Genomic DNA, 21,620 nt, shown 5'->3' on the forward strand with positions numbered 1-21,620 from the left:
AGTGATGATCAGGTCAACACACACTGAGGTATAGAAAAAAAAAACTGTGCTGGTATGGAATCGGTATCGGTATCGTTCGATACTCAGAACTTTTGGTATCGGATCGGGATCGGTTCTGAAAAAATGGTATCGTGCCACCCCTACTAAAAACTATGAAGATACTATGCAAAGACTTTGCATAAGCATTCTTATATAAATTGCATCAGATTATATACAATTTACAAAAAGTTTTTTTACTATCATATAACATAACCATGCTTGCACAAATAGTCGCATTGATACGACAAGTTTGCGTAAGAATGGTTTTAGACAAAAAATGATGTGAAGACTATGTAAAGATTTTGTACAAACATTATTACTAAAATTGTCACAATTTAATTTCAATAGGGATGTAACGATTAACCGCGAGCCGGTTGAAAATCGATTTAAATATGTGACGATTCAAATCGGTTGTGATGCTAAACAAATCGCGATTCAGTTAGGGGTAGGAGTTTATATGAATGTATGTCTGAGGGGAACTTACTGTCTTTCGATGGTATTTTTTCTTTCCCTCTTGCCTCTGTATAATGCATATCAGGGCTCCAGACTCATTCTTCCCACTGGTCGCTCTTTTGCAACTAACTGTCTCAGCTGGTCGCACGAGCACATTATTTGGTTGCAATTTGCGCTACAACATGGGATTATTCAATGCATGCTGATGAACTTTTATCATAGTTTATAGTTATATGGAAACGAAAGTGTGAGTTGAGTGAATCGTTACATCCCTAAATTTGAAAGAAAACAGAAATTATATAGGGGTTGGTAGGTAAAATGACAAATATCTGACCTTTTCCGAAGCAGCTCTTGCGGATATGTTCCATGTGTTTGCCTGATCGGTCGTTGAGAGGAAAGAAGCGGTGGTGTTCGGGAATGCGGCTGAGCTCACGATGAGCTTTGACCTGTTGGGCTTTCAAAGCAATGGCCTGCTCCAGCAAGCCCAAGTTCCCCCGCATTATGTCAAACATCTCAGACTCGTCCGCAACCGTTGATCGTTGAGACAAGCTGTCGTCATCGCCATCGTCATCGTCATCGTTACCTTCCAAGTCAGCATCCCTCTCTGACTCCTCAGACTGCACTTCGATAACCACATGAGATGATGTGGCGGCCTTACTAGAGCTGTAGCTTTCTGGCAATGTAAGTTTGTGGGAAACATAGTCTTCCCTTGCGTGAGATCCCTGAGCGGCAGTGATAACCGAAGGGGTGGTTTCTCTCTCCCCTTCCTCTTCAGACTGAACTTCCTTGTATGGCTCTTCTCTTTTAATCTCAGACCTCAACACCTCATCATCATCATCATCATCATCATCATCTTCTTCTTCTTCAGCATGTTGTGTCTCCATCTCCTCAGTAAAATACTGGTGGTCTGACTCCCTCTGGCTCTCAGTGTGCATGTCCTCTTCTTCATCTTTAATCTCACCTTTCATCACTCCATTCTCTTTAGACATCAGAACTCCTACTTGGTTCCTTGTTTCCTCTGTTTCATTTCCTTCTTTCTCTTCTTCTTCTGGTTCCCTAAAAGGGCTTTTATCTTGTGTTTCCACTGTGATGGACTGTTGTTGTTGTTGTTGGGGTGACATGGCACCGTTGTTGTGGTTGTTGAGGTGCGTCATTGAGTTGGCCACTATGTGCTGATAGTTAGAGAGATCCTCAGAGGATGACGTCTCAATGATGATGCACTCCTCTGTATGAGAGACACAAATGTTAAAATGTGTAGTTTTCTAAAGATATGTTTACATTGTCAGAGGTTTGACTCTCAAATTGTCCAGTACATACTACAGCATCAGAAGCAGATTGAATACTGTCTGTACGGACAAGAGTCCAAAGTAAAGCCTAGATATTATAGGTATAGTTCACCCAAAAATGAACATTTTGTCATTATTTACTCACCCTCATGTCGTTCTAAACCAGTATAATTTCTTCTCTGGAACAGAGATATTTTGATGTGTCAGTGTTTTCTTCCATATAATGAAAGTCAGTTGGGTCCAATGTTGTCTTTCATTGTATGTACAAAAGAAAAAAACCCAGACATTTTTCAAAATATCTTCTTTTCTGTTTCACAGAAGAAAGTATCTATTTTCAAGACTTTGTATTGGATCGTAAAGGATTTGATTTTATTCTAAACTGTTTTTGACAACTGCTTTTATGCTCTGGGTTCTGTTTTTTTTCCCCTTTCCTTCAACATTTAACAAGAATGCTTTCTTACTGCACAACACCTTATTTTCTAACATTTATTGTCACCTGAGAGAGTTTGGAGCTCCAACATTGACAGCAAAGAATAACCCAGAAAGCGTGCAATGCTTGTGTGTCAATGTCAATGATGTAACAGTCAACTAGCTGTTGAGTGCAATTCCTTTGAATGAAATTTGCTCTCTAAATCAGGTTGTGACTTCTAAAAATGTACAGCAGTCACTTCGGTTACAGAGCGTATAACCAATCTCTGTATGAATATAACTGTATTCATCACCCAAAACAACAACAAAAAATTTTTGATCACTCACCTTCATCACCATCCTCCTCCTCTGTATTGGCGGTCTCTGTGTTCTGTTTCGCTTGCTCCTCTTCTTCATGTTCTTGATCGCTAACTTTCTGCTTCACCTGTTCTTCATCCTCCTCCTCTTCTTCCCTCAACTCTGTCTCCTCTCCGCTCCCCTCACTCTCCGCATTGAATCCTTCATCCATCGCCAGCTTCAGCGGGTGAGACTTCCTCTTGGAAGCAGGTTGCTCTGACTCTGCTTCCTGTAGGTGCCTTTTTCTGGCCAATGGGCAACTCAAAGCACTATAAGAGAAGAAGAAAGATCTTCGATAAGAAATACAACCTTAAGGACTTTTACAGTGCTAGTGTAAAAACAATGAAAACATGCAAACTACACGCATGCAAGCCAAGCATGCCATGCTAAACAGTCTATGGAAACTCAGATGAGAAATGGAACAATGTTGGATATTGACCTGTAGGGGGCAGTGTGCTGGCTAAAAGCCTTTATAAAATCACAGCCATTTATGGAGATAGAATTGTTGCTTAATTCCAAATAAATAGATTATGATCCACAAATAAATAGAATGAGATCCACAAATAAATCTTACCCAATAATCAATACCCTGCCTAAAGACCTCTATTAGGGAGACTAAGAGAGAGAGATTGTCATTATCAGAGGAAGAGATGAAGATTAAGATGATCTAGTCTACGGGCTAAACAGCGTTTGGGATCAGGAAAGGCTATGTGGCCGCAGAGGGAGGTGAATCAGGGGCTACGGAGCAAAACACGGGCATGTCATCTGTTGTACCTTCTGTGTCGGGCATATTTGCCACTGATATGGCCTGAGCCATTGCATCCTGGAGTAGGGCAGCTGAACAGATAGATGGGGTCAAATTAGAGATGCTTTATAGCTTTTTTTGGTTTTTCGTGGTGCTTGTGTGCTAAATAGTTCATCAGGAGCCGCATTTCCACGGCCAGCACAAAACAAACAAACATCGATTTTTAAATTTAGCAAAACAATTGTTTCGTCAATACGATGGAGCTGTGATTGATTTTCGTTTCCTGTGGTGGCCCTTCTTTCGTTTCATGAAATCCCTTCTGTCTTTCGGAGAAATCCCTAATATTTTGTACATTTGTTTCATTGGCATTCTCGTTTATTACCTGCAAAGAGGGTTGCGATTTGAACTTGAATCTTGTGTTCACATGCATTTTAATATATATACAATATTTAATATATATATATAATAGAATATGTTATTAACTTCTAACATAATATCGATCTTGTATGTACTGTATAGAAAAACACACAAGATCAATAATACAATATTATGGCTAACAAATCCAATTATATACATAACATATCATGTCTTGAAGTATTTATTATTCTGTTCTGCTGCAGTATGAATGCATCTTTTGAGGTCGTCTTTTAAGCTGTTTAAGATCTGTGACAGAAAACGGCCGTGAGCAGCTTCAGTGACCCTGATGGCTAGCGAGTGTTTTGATGCTGTTATAAATTCCACTCTTGTAAACTTCATAGCGCACTTGACCGTCAGAGGAAAATGTAGAGAATAACTTGACAAGCTGAGAATACGAGGCTTTAATATCCCTCACGCACAGATTTTGTGTTGTTGGGTCTATAGGAACTAGCAGACACTGGCCATCTGAAACAAATGCTTGATCAGGCAAAGCAAAAGCACAAGGTGTAAATAACCTGTGGACTCCACACATATAGAAGATTTCTATTGCTGTCAGTAAATTTGTTGATGATACGAACTGTTGAAAATGAGTTTGGTTGTGACATTAAAATGGTTTTTGTTTGTAAAGCGGCGTGCATTGCAAACCAAAACATGATCAAACGTGGATTTAAAACATAAAGAAAAAATTGCTGCAGAGGAGAAAAATGGCATATTTAACTTTACAGAACTAATCTGTCTTACCTCAGCTCCTGTCCAACAATCTCTGAGGGAACTGCAGAGGGAGAGACAATCAGGAACAGAAAATTAAGCAGAAAAATCTAAAGCCGCAAATAATTGCACAGAACCACAATCAATAAATCACAAATATATATAGAGCCCAGGAGGCCATATGCAGTAAGACTCATGACTGCATTACCAAGAGAAAACACACACACACACACATGCAGTACATATATATATATATATATATATATATATATATACATAGACACAAACACCTGAGTCAGCCAAAACATCAAGCCTTGATGATGGAAAAAAATGTACAATATGCACAAATCAGCACAAAAATATGATTAATCGTCACAGTTTAGTTTAGTGGTGAAATCAGAACAAAACTGCAGACGGTTAAAAGAACAGCCTTTCTCTAATCAATTCAATTCATTTTAAAACAATAAAAACTGTCAAAGAAAAGTAATGCAAAGAAGAGATAAATGCAATATATTATCTATAGAGAAATGTTGGGTTCAGTGCATTTAGAATTTCTAAAACCAGCAAAAACAGTCTGTTACTTAAACTGAAAATAAACTCTATTCATGACCATATAAGTGTCAACATTAACATTATATGCATCAGGATACTAGTAATGAATGTGGCATTGCTATTTTGTAAAGTACTATAGTATGGAACTCTTGTGTCTTGTAATTGAAACTCCACCTACATAAATTAATAATTCATAACCATAAGTTCTGCTGACTATAATGAAAGTCCCTATACTAAAAGGATGATTTACAGCTCAAATAACACATTTGTGTATGGCAGAGTTAAAGTGCTTTAACCTTCCTGGATGGCTTAACCCATAGACTTTTTATTGCATGTGTATTATAAACAATTTCTTACAAGCTGAGGGATGAGTCAGAATTACTGATGGTGGTATATGTTGGAGATGCTGTCCATAGAGCTGAACTTTTACTGAACCCAGATCATTCCTCTAAAAACAAACAGTTGGGTAATCTGGTCATGCATATAAAATTGTAACATTTCAAAGCATTTCTTTAACTTTCGACATAGCGTTTGGTTGAATGCTCTTTTTTTCTCACAAAGCTCCATTTAAACTTACTGAATGCTACATAGTGAATAGGATTTTCTTGCAAAAGGACCTCTAGAGACTCCAAGAGCAGGATTATTTGAGAGAAGCTAAAATATTAGATATGCCTAGAGCGAACATATAAGACATGCTCAGCTGACCAGTGAAAGAAATGAGTTTTAGAGGTGAGAGAAAAAGAGAAAGACAGAGCGAGAGAAAGAGAGAGGGTTCACTGACCTCTTCCTGCTTTGGACCGTGTGCGAGTGCGCTTGTCATCAGTATCCAAACTCATCTGTCAGAGAGAAATTGAGAGAGTCAGGACTAGAGCGATAGATGGAGGAGAAAGAGAGTCAGACAAGCTAACACGCACACGCACACACACACACACACACACACACACACACCATACATTCAGGTTAATGAAGTCATGAATAATGTATGAGAAGCACACTTTCATACTGTAAATACTCACTGAGCACTTTTTCTCTTTTATACTGCAAACACTAATACAGAAAGATAGACAGATCAACAAAGAGATGGATAGACAAAGAATGACAGACAAATGGATAGACAGACAGAGAGAACAAAAGACAGACAGACAGACAGACAGACAGACAGATAGATAGATAGATAGATAGATAGATAGATAGATAGAGAAGAAACGACCGAGATAAGACAGACGGATAGACAGACAACAGATAGATAGGTAGATATATGGATGGATGGAACAACCTTTAAATCTGAGTACATTTTCAGTGTTTTCTCCCTCCTAACCCTTCTGTACCCCCCATCAGCTTATAATTTAGAGGCCCTGAACAATCAATCTGATTGGATGGACACAGCAGAGCATGGCATCTGCCAGAGGAACCCATTTGCGTTCACGGCCCCATGGCAAGCTCGAGTGGTAATTACAATAGCAATATTAACCACAGCGACAGAAATAAGACAAACACAGGCACTCCAAATCACTGTAAATTCCTCCCGCACTGAGTCCCCGATCGCAACACTCGCTGCGCTTTCTGGCACAAAAGGAGCAGGTGTCAATCCTCTCAATCTCGCTCACACACACACACACACACACACACAGACGCAGGGAAGTCTGCTCACTGTAAAGCCATTGGATCTTTTCTGGTGGCACAATGGCGCCATTAGCTTTGATTACTTTACTGCGATTTAAATGGAACGGAATCCTTGAAAATCCACGAAACTCTCTCCTTTTGACCCTCCGCGAGCGCTGCTCACCCCGCTCCCAGCTGCCGCCTTTAATACAGCGCTGGAGCTGGCAAGGGCACACTGCACTTTCACAGAGGAGTTTCTCTTTCACACGCTCCCTTTCTCTTTCTTTTTTATCCCTGCGCACTCTCTCTGGCAGTGCCACTTCCTGTTGATTGCTGACTTTTCAGAACGGGCGGATAATGAGTGTGTTGTGTTCGATTTGAGGGAGTTTGCGTACGGGGTGATGAAAGTTGGCTGTGTGTGTGTATCCGGGCAGACAGGTGCACAGAGAGTCTCTCTTCCTCTCCCAGGGGCGTTTTGATCGCAAGCACACGTGCTCTCCGGCAACAAGCCGGCTTTATGCACGCCGATACTCGCTTCTCACACTCTGAGCTCGACTCGCCGGCCTGAGAGGAAAGTTTTCTCACATTGATGATCAAATAGCCCCCGGGAGACGGCGGACGCAAACACTGTGCGTTGTGTTGTGTGTGGTTCGCCCATCTGTGAGGCTTCTATGCCCTCTCTGTATCTCCGAAACAAGCTTTGTGACCACTCTGACCCCCAGCACAAAAGCCAGGGGCAGATGCGTGTCGTTTTATTCTTTTCCCACTGTAGCTTCCTCTGGTCTTCCACTGCTGTCTCCTTAGTGTCAACACATGAATCAAACAGGGCCCGTGTGGCTTTCATGTTTGTGTAACCATAGCTACGCATCTCTTTCGAACAGGTGAACGCTTCAGAGTTTGCATTGCTTTTTTATTTTGAATTCCGCCTCATTAAATCTGAATGAAGCGGAGGTGTTTGCGACGGGCAAGACGGTGTCATCTTTCTTTCGTAATATCGTTCAAAGGCCTTTTAATGTTTTCAAACCTGTCCTTCCCCGGCGTTTTAATTACTACCGTTGGCGGAGAAATGAGTGAGTGATTTTGAGAACTGGGGACGTCTGAAAAATTGGCAGAAAAACGGTAAGATAAAGCCAACATTTTTTTTACCGCTCTGAGTGCGAGAACGTCCGCGCATCCCTTCGGGCCGCGTGCTACATTATTAATTGTGTCCCTCTCTTCTCCATACAAGCGGACGGAGTCACTCCTTCGTGCTCTTCTGACAGCTCTATGTAAATTGCTGGCTGGGGGCAATGACTTCACAAAGAAGGTCACCCCTCCTCCTCCTGTGCGCATAAATGAGGCTTTTATTCATTTTCGCATTTACAAGAAAAGGACGCAACCGGGCCTGGCGTGGCAACTGTCACTGGAGTGACAGGACTACTGACATCTCCAAAATTACCTGCGGAAAGCATCGGCCAATTAAAGGAGGCCGATACGGTCGCCAAGGAGATCTGAGCCATCCATCAGGGAAGCAGAGTTAACGCTCTGACTGACAACCGAGAGAGCTTTATGTTTATGCGTGTGTGTATAAATGCGCACTCGCTCATGTGTTTTCTTTTAAGAGCGTGTGGTAGTATGAGAATAAGCTTGGCTCTGATTCCTCTGCACACAGTTGGATGACGCTGATCAGTCGGAGTTTGGTATTATCTAATTGGATGCTCTTAAAAGAGCTGCCTGCGACTGCAACCCTTTAAACATTTCAAATTAGATCAATAAATCAATCGCTTCAGATGAACCCTTTCCATCAGAGTGAAAAAAATACATTTATGGGCCCACGGGAGAGAGCGAGGACTCTCTCTCTCTCTCGCTTTTACTCGCTCTTGTTTTTTCTCTCCCCATCCCAGAGCCCCCCATTAGAAATATCTTCCAATGAATTTCCCAATGCAGAAGTGAAAGAGATAGATGGTTGAAAAAATGGGCTGTTCCAAATAAAAAGCGTGAAGAAGAAAGAGTGACAGAGGAGGAAAAGGGATGCATCCACTTAAAGGCAAAAACACACACCTAAGCAGAAAAAGGAAAGGGGGGAGGTGATAGGATGAGAGAGGGAGAGACTTTCTTTTATGTTGATGAAAGATAGCAAACAAAAGCAGCTCAAGGACATCCCCACTTTCAAACCTCTCCAGTTTTCCTAAATAATGCAAGAAAGCTATAAAAATGAAATTAGGTTGAGCCGAACAGCCCAATTCTTCATAATTACGGGACGCGGGACACTTAAAAAACTCGGCTCATTCAGAGGGGGGTTAGTTTGCTCTGCCAAAACCCATTCTAGGTCAAGCTGGCATGAACTGCGTACATTGCGGTAATACAACGCTGACTTCCTTTCACAGTGTGCTGACAGACAGAACTGATGAATGTCATAAATGTAAAACCCTCTTTCGCCTCTAATTGTGCCAACTTGGCAGGAAGCCTGAGTTTCTGCATGATGATTGGCCGGGCGGGCCCGTGCAACTCACTTTGATTGGTCGGCTCTGCAGTCTGAGAGAGGGCCGGCAGTGGCTGATCTTGTCTCCTCGCGTCCAGCGCTGGTTCAGGAGTTTCCCCCGGTACTCATTTTCTATTTGAGAGAGAGAGAAGGCAATAAGTGAAAATGAAAAAAAAATGAAAATGAGGGGAAAAGACAGTCATGTCAGCATCTGCGCTGGCAGTTGGAAGAGTTTTGCGGAGCGAGGGCAAAGGAGCGTTCGGTTCGGATGCTGTTACGGACTGATTCAGCAGTGAAACGGCCAGATCATCTCATCACCTGTCCACCTGCATCTGAAACCAGCAGCCTCAGCACAGGAAACACAACCCCCTCCATCCCAATAGCAAGACACACACAAGTGCACAATCGCACAAACACACACCTGGGTCAATGATATATAGGAGCACCCATGGTAAAGAAAAGGAAGAAAAAAAAATCTAATTTAAAACACATGTCTTAGAAATGTACTGTTTGTATCCACGTTGGTTTCATGTGGTTTTAAAGCTCTTATGCCAGTTTTAAGAAAAGTTTTGTAATTTTTTTTTCCATATTACATATGACAATGATTTGGAAGACAGAAGTTTTTCAAATATTAATATTAATTTTTAAATTATTTATAAATACGTATAGTTATATAGTGATATTTTATTTTATATATATATATATATATATATATACACACACATTTCTGATATATACATTTCATGTACCACAAAAATTTCAAAAAGTCTTTTAATTTAGAAAATTAAGTACATGATCATGCTCAGAGATGTATTTAAGTCGTTGTATGTACAGTATAAATTGATTTTAAACAGAATTTTGTATATATGAATAGATGCATTTACAAAATAAAATAAAATAAAATAAAATACATGAGCACCTTGTCACTGACCCACATATAAACTGGTAGAAAAAAATAAAAAGTCACATTTATCTTTGTAAATATCTGTGTAAATGCATTAACTAATATAATATACTGACAGCACATATATAGCACATTTATGTGTTGACTGAAAGGTGCATAATGTCAAATGTGTGAAGTGACAGTTTGACAGGTCATGATAGGGGGTTGGGCCTTTTACACATGTGACCTATGCACTTCTAATTAAAGAGAGGCAAGAACTAAAAAAAACTCACACTCGCACATACGCACATGCATGTGCATGCTAAAATTGCCCAGCTGGAAGCTCTGTCGGTCTGCTATTAGAATCAATCACATTTGTGCATTTTTATTGAGCTTTTAGCAGGCAGGAGTGTAAGAGAGGGGAGGGGTCACAGAGACAGGCCCGTGCTGGGGGAGGGAATTTGGTCAGTAAATAATGAATCAACCATAAATCAGATTTTTTCCCCCTCCTCCTTTCTTTTTTTCATCAGGGTAATAGTCCATCTTTCCATAAACCCGTTCCCCACCCCCTCCAGCACATATATGATAGACATGCCTGCTAGAATGATAAAAGAGTGTCAATAAAATCTGATGCAAAAATATCCCCTCCGCTCAAGCGCTAACATGCTCGTGCCATCAAACGCAGAACTTATTAAAATAATCATTACATTCATCAATGAGCACGGCCACATTGTTCGTGAAATCTCACAGCTGAGACTCTGGTTCATAACTCACTTTTGTTTAGCCGTCAACAATATCGCAGGCAACAAACTCTCAAAAGTTGCGTGAGAAATCCTTCTGAGGATTTCAGTGTTCAAAACACACAAAAACCTACGCTAACCCGTCAAGCTTTGCCTTTAAAATGATCAGAGGACACCAGAGAACTTTGTGTTGAATCACAAAGATCTTGAATCTCTCTGTCAAGCATAAAAGCCCATGTAACATTTTTGTAGTGTTGAGTAAAAATAATTTAAGTGAAATGTTGTTATATAGTTATGTATGAAGACTAAAATACAAGAAAAAAATCAAAGAATATACAGTATATACAGTACACACACACACACACACTTGAAATTCATATTCAATATTAACTCATATCAAAACACTTTCAAAGCTACTGTTGCTTCCATATGCAGTTTGTTTGCAGTAGAATCATCATCTCTATAAGAATGATTGTTTTTTGTTTTGATATATTGTAGTAAGAGGTACGACACATCTGCCATTCTCATTTAGCCTCTTCTCCCCTCACTTCTGTCCTTTCTTTTCCTTTCATTTCCTCTCTTTACCTTTATCTCAATCTGGCGTTTCCTTACTTTAAAGCAGGCTTCCATCTGTTTCTTATAGGGCACTAAAACTCACCTCGCACTCTCAGAGAGAGAGAGCCAAAGGAGAGCGAAATAGAAAGAGTTTGCTGTCAGTAAAAGAGAAGCCTTTAAACATGCCTAGCTTCTGACTCGCTTCCCCCTCTAACATCTGCCCTTCTCTCTTAGCAAGCACAAAATAAACAAAGCAGGCAGATCTGATTTGCCTCCTAAAACTCTGTGCAGCAGCAATAACCCAGAAAAAGACAGGCAGGATGCCAGTCATCAGAGTTAGAAAGCTGTAGGGCATTGTCAGTAAAAGCATTTCCAATGCCCCTTACACACACACACTCCCACGCCGGCACGGAACAAAACGCTTATTTATCAACTTTCAGCCCTCTTCTAAAAAGTGACTACAACAGCACTACTGTGCATCCTTCCCCCCAACGCTCTCTCGCTTTTTCTCATTCTACAAATTTCAACCCAAATAAACAGAACTGCGAGGCGCAAAGGGCTCTTTAAAATCTCACCATAAACCCGGGCCGTATAGCCGACTCCACACTTTCCGGGCCCTCTGAAATGGCACGGCCCCCATAATCCACCACCGTGGCTCTCAATAACCTTGATGGCTCAGGTGCCACTTATTCTAAAGCGAGAGAGAACATTAATAAAGCTAAACAGTTCATCATTTACAGATGGGCCGGAGAGACTATTATGCGATTGGCTTCTGTGGATGTTCACTTTAAAGTATTACACTACAGGAGGAACAAGAAATTAATAAATGATCTGTGATAGTTCTGCTACTGCGAGACAGTCAAATGAGACAGAGATGAGTGTAAACAAATCAAGAAAATCATGTCATGCAGCTGAAATCCATCATAGTGATGCAGAGTTGTTTGAGACAGACATAAATCCATAGTTTAGATTAAACAGGGATGGATGCCTTCACGGTAATCCACGGGTGACACATCTGCACTCTCTGTTCCAGTTAAGCAGATTTAACTTCAACTTTGTGATTAAAGAACAAACCGAAAGCTCTTAACAAGAGCAAAGGTGAACGTATAACGTTAGCCTGCGAGACACACCCAAACCTAATTATTATAAAAACAACAATACCATCAAAATATATTTAACGTTCACGGTGGATTGTAGTTTTCTTTCCAGGAGATAAAAAAATCGACTTGTGCCTGAAAGTCAGCAGCGAGTAATAAAATTAGACTCTCCTTCATGTCAAAACGAGTCAAAGTGCCTTTGAGAGCTATGGGCACTCTTTTTTTTTCTTTATGACGCACCGCGGAAAACACCATGACATCCACAAGCAGCAGAAAGAGGCCTTCTCAGAGAGTGACTCTGCGTTAAAGGAGCAATGGCAGAATTTGCCTTTGTCTGGGTTTCTTAAATAGACACAAATGCTCTCAAGGTTACGGACAAGTAAAGAGGTTAACTTTCAATGTACTTTAAAGCTTATGCTCAGGAGTGCTTTCAGTACTGTCTGGAAATACCTGTTCAAAAGTGCTACCATGACGCAGAAATAGTTGATTCATTCTGGGTACGGATTCTAAATTGATTCATTCAGATTTGTTCAGTGCCTCTGTTTGTATGTTACACAGATAAGCCAGTAGATGGAGGCAGGCTTTTTGCGTGTCTTTAGTGTTCAGCGAGTGCGTCATTGAATCATTCACTCAACAGATTCTTTTAAAGTCTTGTTCTTAAAATCCGACTTATTTTTTTATCATCAAAAATCATTATAATTATCATATTATTTTAATGTATCATCATTATCATAAACACAGTGGTTTGTAGAGCAAAAGGTTTTACCATACATCGTTATTCTTTTATTCGGCTTATAAATCGAAAGCCTCTAACATTCAAAGAAAATAGCTCTACTTACCTGTTGCAAAATAAGATGGTCAGCCAAGTTTAGAGGGAAATTTCAGTTACAAAAATCAGTTACTCGCATAGTGAAAGTTAAGAGAACTAAATGTAAAACAGGCCACAGGAGCGAACAAGAACAATTCTTGAAAGATTAGTTCTAAACACGGAACCGAACAAAAAACAAACTCAGCCAATAAAAAAATCAGCCAATTCTTTTCATCTCAAAACAACGAACTTTAAAAGAGTCAGTTACTTCACGTAGCTAGTTGTTTAAAAACTTATAATAAAGAAAAAAGAAAATAAAAGAACAACTTCAGTGAGGTATAGGGCCTACACGTGAGTGAACGAGAACGATTCTTAAAAGATGTGTTCTACGCCACCTGAAAACTCAGAGTAAACAAACAATGGCGCGCTTGTCACGCAAGGCTCAAACAGCATAAACATGCATTCTAAATCACCGACCAATTCAACTGCACGCAATTCAGTGTTTCAAGGCTTAAAGGCTGCTCTAAATGGCACCTTTCTTCACTAATGATAGGGGCGACCCTGACCCTCGGCCCTGGTGGCGTGGTTTTCTGCTGTGCTCTGAATAAGAAGAGCGCAATTTGGCCCAGCTGCTCCATTCCACGTTTATTACTTTCTCCTCTCTGGAAAACCCACGGCACCTGCTGCAGCGCTACATTTTTATGTTTTTCCACTTTTATATCACTATTTTTTTCTGTACAATGGACTGAGCGATAAACAAGCGCCTATTTCGAGCATTTAGCGCCTTTGGACAACCGAAATGAGCACTGACGTTAGAATATTGCACACAGCCCTGCTTGAGTAATTAATCCGCGGATAAGATTAAACGGCGATCTGTGAAGACCCAGATTTTATGATTCGGGTGAAAAGAGCTGCATGCACCAGATGATCCGCTATAGTCTCATTTATTTATAAGACTGAGCACATTGTTCGTTTATATATTAACGTGGCTGACAGAAATAATTGGGAAAACTTGCAAGGATTCCCCCCACCGCACAGATAGCAGCATCTCCTTTTATTAAACTCTGGAGGTTCCTGACGACTGCGCAATTCTGCGCAATTTCCGCAAACAGATAGATAGGATCATGTGAAAGTTATTACCAAAACCAGTTTCTAGGCGAGCGAGATAAAATAAACGACTCCATGAATCAATGTTGCGCTCAGATGACCTTCATTGTATACAGTGCTGAATATCGTGACAAGTGGATGTCGCTAAAATGCGATATGCTAGTCCAAAACAACATTAGCTGCAGTATTTGTCAGTAAATACAGTAGGAGAGACAGAGTTTTTGCTATATATCTCAAACTTTCATACATACTTTGATACAGTTTACAAACTGAAAAAAAAAAAAACCTCAGGTTGTACCACTAACAAAACAAGGGCATTTTAAATACTGTGCATGCATGTATTGTGGTGGTAATCAAATGTAATTGTTAAATAATCATTATGCATCACACCCCACTCTCATTTCATTATAAACATGTTAATTCGCAGTGGAAAACGTTTGAATTAAAACCAGCAAATTAAATTGAAAACAAATATAGAAAAAACATCAAACTGACAACAGTGTTATAGTCACTCTCAAAACGAAGACTTATTTAATCTATATGTCTCATTATATGCAATCTTTCAGGTTCAGTAGAAGTATGATGGAAAAGTGTTACAAGCCTACAAAGTGTCCGCTGCCATTTTATTTATTTATTTGTATTTTTTTCATTAAATGAATATCAAATTAAACAACAGAACCTGCTGATTCAGATAATACCTGAAATCCCTGTCATTAAACACACACACACACACACACAGGTTTGTTTTTGTGAAAAGTGGGGACATCCCATAGGCGTAATGGTTTCTCTACTGTACAGACCGTATATGCTATTGCCCTACACCAACCCTACACCTAAACCTACCCCTCACAGGAAACTTTGTGCTATTTCAGATTTTCAATACACTCCATTCTGTGTGATTTATAAAATGTCCTGAAAAGTCACCTTCTCCTTGTAATACCTATGTCATACCCTTGTCATTATACAAATGTATGTCCTCATTTGTCACAAAAACGCGCGCACACACACACACACACACATTATAAACCAGAGATAAAATGTAAGTATTTTTGGTCCTGTAACTCCTTTATATTTTACATAGAGACTTACAGCTTCTATCATCACCTCATGAGGGTGGTGCTCATGTATGATGGTGATTTCATCCCTGTAGCTCATTTGTAATTGGTTAAACTGATGGTGTTACACCTCATCCTGTGTTGCAACACTCCCTGCTCTCCTCTACAGCACTGATCTGATCTGGAAGTGCTGGCTGTCATAGAGCCAGAAGCCTCAGACTGTGAGAAGTTAGTCACACACACTCAAAACTCACTAACTCCAGTTACTTTTCTCATGCTATGAGGCTTCTGATATTATTTTCTTAAACTTATAATAAACTGTGTAATAATAAACTAATAATAAAATATATATAGTTTACACACAGTATAGTATAGGTTCACTGTGATTACATGATCACATAACTGACTCTCAGATGAAACACATTCACGTTCACTTCGTCCACCATCTTGGTTGCAGGTGCTTTGATATTATACTTCATACAATAGTGAATGTCTAATACATTAGCCCCGGAATACTGAGCAATATGAGACAGACGCACTAATCACTCATTAGAAATGAACAGGGGCGGGGGATGGATGCAGAGGATGGGCGTTATTGCTTCAACTCTCATGACTTTTCTTCTGCGCATCTCACCAGGGGCGGTTGACATTTAAAGAGAGCATCTCTCCACTCTGTTTTCTGCAGCAGAAAATCAAATGGCCACCCCTCCTTCTTCTTCTTCCACGTCATTCGTGCACTCGGCCGGGAGTCCTGCGCTACGCCCATTGTTCGACCTTAATTACACTGAGCCATATGGAAGCAACTCTGTATGTGTGCCAAAAAGATGGAGAATATACAACTACATGACAGTGAGCACTTACAGTGCGATCACCCCAAGACCAGGCGAATGGATAAATTAAAAACACGCAAGCACATATACGCTCATAAAGCTCAAAACGCGATGAAGTGGATTGAGAAATGAACAGTTTTGACTAACGCACGCCGCGCGCATTTGTCAGCATTTATGCGCGAGAATAAGCAGGCGGCTGAGGAATATTGACAAGGCATTCCCGAATCATCTCTAGGTTCAAACGCACGCAGGATTTCTGTGGCAAAGTGAGAAAACAAATAGGCACCGGTGCGTTTGTACGAGAGCGCCATAGCTGACTGTTTCTCTATCACTTTTTCCATGTCAACTCCACACACTCTCCGCTGGAGCTTCTTCTAGCAGGGAAGCGTGGACTCACACTCACACTATCCTCTCCGAAACAGACCCGCTTGTACCCGCAAACATCTTACTTCAAAGGTTATAAAATCAATCATCGATCATACAAGTGCGATAAGGATGAAATATGAAAATAAAGCGGCACATATTATTCTTATATGAACCGATAACAAAATATATTCCTTCAATAATATTTATAATATTACAATCATCGATCATACAAGTGCGATAAGGATGAAATATGAAAATAAAGCGGCACCCTTCAACGCAAAAGCCATTAACCTTGATCTGTAGGGCATCTCGGAATGGGATGATCTAGATATGTAGTCTACATCCTTGGTTAGCAAATGATATAATAACACGGTGTGAAACATTTAGAATATATTCTAACAACTCAACCCTTGACTCTAAACCTAGCTACATATCTCAAAGATCCTCTTGAGAGATTTTTTGGTAATTAACAAAAATAACCAAAACTATTTATATTTGATAAATAAAAATCATGATCATGATTACCTGAGAGAAAAAATAATAATAATCCCGAAAGCTTCTCCGCCAGACGCTTCTCACGTCTTCGTCGTGTATTCAGTAAGCTGTGAGACAGTTTGGGGTAAAATATCCCATTTATAGATTTTTCTAAAAGAAAACTAAACTCTACTTCTTCAGTAGTATCCCGACTGATTCAGTGACAGCGGGGAAGAGGATCGGCGCTTCGCTGGTGCTGCTACGGACGAGCGAGGATCCAGAACGGGGCGGTATGAACGCTACTTGTTTGTAAGCAAAAACATGGCTTCATTTGCCTTTGTCAGCGAGAAAACGTAATATTGACTTACCTTTCCCTCATGAGCCATTGTCCCCCACCTCCTCCCTCCGCCCTTTGCCATGACATCACGAAAGCTGTAGTAAAACCTACAACATCGATGGGCTGGGCTTTGAATATCCCCCCGCAATAACTCAGCGGGCATGTGTACAGCCATGCACACTCTATTTCATACTGTCTTTATCAGTGCGCGCGCGCACACACACACACACACACACACACACAGACACACACATGATCGCTCCCCTCTCCCTCTCTCTAACACCCACACCCACGCACCTACAAGGGATTTAGCCTATACAAGTTCTCCTTTGTGCCAGAAACAAGATAATCATAAAGGTTCTTCGGTGGTTCAGGAAAAATCTATCTTATTATCCAAGACCATGTTGGCTTTATATGGTTCTTTAGAGATTAAAAGCATTTTGGATATACAATATCGGTTATTCGGATCAGTACATTGGCTTCTAAATCCCTTGAAGCACCAGTAGATGGTTTTCAAAAGAACTAGAGAATGAAAAAGTTCTTAAAACGGTTCTTCTATCGCTCTAATTTTTGAAAGTGACAGAAAAAACGCTGGCGGATAACTAATAGAGCGAATGCGTGTTTCAAACATCATCTTATAGTTCAGAGTGCGCGTCGGGTCGCTGTTACTTTAAATTCTAATAGCGTAAGCTGCTTATTTTACGCCCAGTGATTAATCTTTAATATTGCACAAAAGCATGCATATGTCGCCGGTGTTATCTGAACCCTCCCTCCTGACTCCTTCCGAATGGTACTGTCCAGTGATTCACACACTTTTCATAGGCAATGCTTCACTGGCAAAGTTAGTGTAATATATTATGATCAGACTGCTGGCATTAGGGTGTATGGATTAAGAAATAACAAGATACAAGCTAAAAACTACCAGAAACTACCTTTTTACTTTTTTTTTGTTTTTGCAATCATCTGCATTGATGTGACATACATACACACACACACACGCGCGCGCGCAAATAAAAGGATTTCAACACCGTACTGTCTTCTTCACTCAAAACAGACGAATGCAACTTGGAATGACTCCTAAATGTTGCACACACCGCTGTTGTGCTTTGTTGTTTTGTAGCCATTAGTGAAAATGACAACCATTCATTACAAGCCATTTGAGAATATTCTCCACAAATGCCACTCTTTATCTGCTGTCTCCATGCTGCACACGGGGGGAATTTTCAAAAAGCCAACCTTCGCCTTTCAGAAATTCTATTAAGTTCTTATCTCTTTGCGGCAGGCTCTTTTTTTGCTGTCCCATTGTTATGCATTGGAGCTGAAATCAATCACGAAGTGTCCACGCTGCATCAATATGATTTGAGTTGCCTCACTAACCGAGACACAATCCAATAAACAAAAGACAGAATAGAAACCATACACACCTAAAAAATAAGTTACACTCCCCTGCCACAAGTACTCAAGAATGAGATTCACAGGAATGAGAATGATTGTTTCTTCAGTATCTCATTGAGAACTGTGAGAATAAATGGTAAGAGTAAACAGAGGGAGCACAAGTATTTGCGCTCGGCTTGGCTTCAGGACCACAGACAGCGCTTTGGCCCAGTACCATGGACAGCGACCCGGAGGAAAATCACACCCGGCTGCCTTCCTCTGCGAGACTACCGTCAGTTGTGATGCGTTTCAATAGAAATGTTGAAAAGATAAACAATATAGACTAACATGACATGAGTTATGGTGAAATTACACGTAACTTTCAACAGGGTCGATATTTTAAGGGAATTTTGTCAGCAGTTTCGAGGAGGAATATGGCGAGGAACCTCTCTCGCGCAACCAAAAATCTCTTACAAAAAGTAATCAAATAGTCAATTATCTTAATTTATTTTTTAAACAAATATTTTTTTTATATACTAACATGCAAAATTAAATAATAATAATAATAATAGGGATAGGTCCGTTAAAAAAAGGGTCCGATAGGGATCCTGACCGAAAGCGATCAAACTGCGTACTGTTGCTATGGTTACCACGACAGGCCAATCCAACTTGTTTTCGCGAGGGTCTATTTACTCTGACTACCTTCAAAGAATATAGAATGCTTAAAAGGACTTTGCTACCTTATCTGGCAACTTAAATGCTAAAACCATATATCAAATATGTATGGGTAAAATATTTTCATCATTATGCAGCATCTTTCTTTGCATTTATTTAATTTGACACAATCATTTATGTCACTTAATTTTCAGTTTTAAGAGATACATTATTTTTCTTTAATAATTCCATTTACAGTGGTGGGAAAAGTTGACTCTATCCTTGAAGGTTGTAACGATGACATAACTTTTTATTTACAAATTTAAGGCAATTAAGCTTAACTTTTTTAATTAAGTAGTTTGAGCTGTTTACTCGTGCAGTGATCCTCAAATCTGGCTCGCGAGATCCACTTTCCTGCAGAGTTTAGCTCCAACCCTAATCAAACAAACCTACCTGTGATTTTCTAATGATCCTGAAGACATTGATTAGCAAACTCACTCAAGTTAGCTTAAAAAGTATTATTATAAATTGTATATAATATGTATATATAATATAATATAATATTTAATCTAAATGTTTCACACCGTGTTATTATATCATTTGCTAACCAAGGATGTAGACTACATAGTCAAGTTAGCTTAAAAAGATGAAAATATTATAAATATTATTGAAGGAATATATTTTGTTATCGGTTCATATAAGAATAATACAAAACAAATGCTTATACACTACTAAGTCGCATATAGGAGCAGTAACAGCAGGTTAGACAACTTTTTAGACACCTGTTAATTAACAATGTTCGTCGTGTACATTTAAACTAGTCAAATATTAGACAGCGAAGGTTAACTGACCTAAAAAAGTCCCACACAGCTTCATGGCTGCGGCTCCGAGTTTCACATAAGCGTCTGGCAAGTCCTGAGAAAGTAAACTTGAGTGGAGAAGTTGAGGACAAAATTACTACAACTTCTCTTTGAATGGAGCGAAAGAGGGGTGCCGGCTGACGTTAAATCCAGCCCAGCCAATCAGAGACCAGCGTGTGGGTAATCGTATCCTACCGCCGCAAAACTCTCAGCCAATCAAAACAATTGTCTTCCGTTCTCAACAACAAAGCCTGTAGAATGCCAACAGAAGGGACTACCGGCAGCTGTGCGCTTTCAGCTTAGGAAGTTTCCCAACAATGCTGAGGGAGAAAATCATGCAGCCCAAACTCTATCAAACTTTAGAATAGTTTTTGGTAAATCTGGCTAAGAATATTATTTAACCACCTATCTATATTATAAACCATTTTATTCTAATGTTTACGTCTACATTTCTTAAAGTGATCACTTATTTAAATATTTAAACTGACATTTAAACTGGCATTTAACAATAAAAATAATTAACAATTACTCAACGACCCCATCTGGTTATGTTTTGTAAAAGAACAGTATTATTCAAGAAATCGCACATAACAGTACAACAAATAAACCATGAATTCAGAAATTTGAAACAAGCAGTAAGGCATGTTATAGTGAACAAACATTTGGATGTGCCTTCAGGCTTTTATGATTGATTTCTTTTAAAACCGCCTTTTTTGTTATATGAAAGTCACACACACACACACACACACACACACACACACAAAATATAAACTTAAATATGTTTTACTAGTCTCAAACCAAGACTTTCCAACAATGAAAGTCCATTATAAAACTATAATTAACATGAAAATCAAATTAAATATCAAAATTATGACTTAGTTGTTGCATTATTTCCATAACAATGAATAATTATGCTTAATAAAGCTTAAGGCAGTGTCTTGAGCTTGAGATCAAATATTGACATATGTGATTAAAATCAATAAATAGTAAATAAGTAAATAACAGTAAATAAGGTCAACAAAATACTATAAATATTACATCTATATTACATACAGTTATATAAAAAATTAAATTTTATTTGTAATATAAAACATTTACATTTTTGTGTATTTAGGATACATACAACTTACAATTAGCTTTTTTTTCAAAATAAATAAATACATTAAAAAAAAAGGAGGTCAGTTAAGGTTTCCATCACATAATGATATTAAACACAATAAAACATTTAACATGTGCTGGAAATGACACTGGTTTAAACGACTGACTTTCAGAAAACAAAAAAACAAAACAAAAACAAAGACAATTCTCCTGCATGTTAGCAGACAAATGAAATAAAAAGTGTAATTTAAGTACACAAGAACAAAAGTGCCTGCAGAAACACCCACATGCATGCAATGTTTGTAAGTGAGTTAAAAAAAAAGGAGGTCAGTTAAGGTTTCCATCACATAATGA

The 21,620-nt window shown here is 39.3% G+C and overlaps 1 protein-coding gene across 1 annotated transcript in view; it reads right to left on the bottom strand.

Moving 5' to 3' along the window:
- The window catches only part of LOC107707742 (myelin transcription factor 1-like), a 92,121-nt gene that overhangs the window by 14,903 nt on the left and 55,598 nt on the right, over positions 1 to 21,620 (bottom strand). The window contains exons 3-8 of the mRNA XM_016511830.1: positions 9,060 to 9,160; positions 5,747 to 5,801; positions 4,447 to 4,477; positions 3,318 to 3,380; positions 2,535 to 2,812; positions 827 to 1,717 (exon numbers count right to left, since the gene is read on the bottom strand). Coding sequence (XP_016367316.1) covers positions 827 to 1,717; positions 2,535 to 2,812; positions 3,318 to 3,380; positions 4,447 to 4,477; positions 5,747 to 5,801; positions 9,060 to 9,160 — 1,419 coding nt within the window. The remainder of the gene's footprint in view (positions 1 to 826; positions 1,718 to 2,534; positions 2,813 to 3,317; positions 3,381 to 4,446; positions 4,478 to 5,746; positions 5,802 to 9,059; positions 9,161 to 21,620) is intronic.

Source organism: Sinocyclocheilus rhinocerous, unplaced genomic scaffold (assembly GCF_001515625.1).
Source record: "Sinocyclocheilus rhinocerous isolate Xijiao unplaced genomic scaffold, SAMN03320098_v1.1 scaffold565, whole genome shotgun sequence".
Lineage (NCBI taxonomy): Eukaryota > Metazoa > Chordata > Actinopteri > Cypriniformes > Cyprinidae > Sinocyclocheilus > Sinocyclocheilus rhinocerous.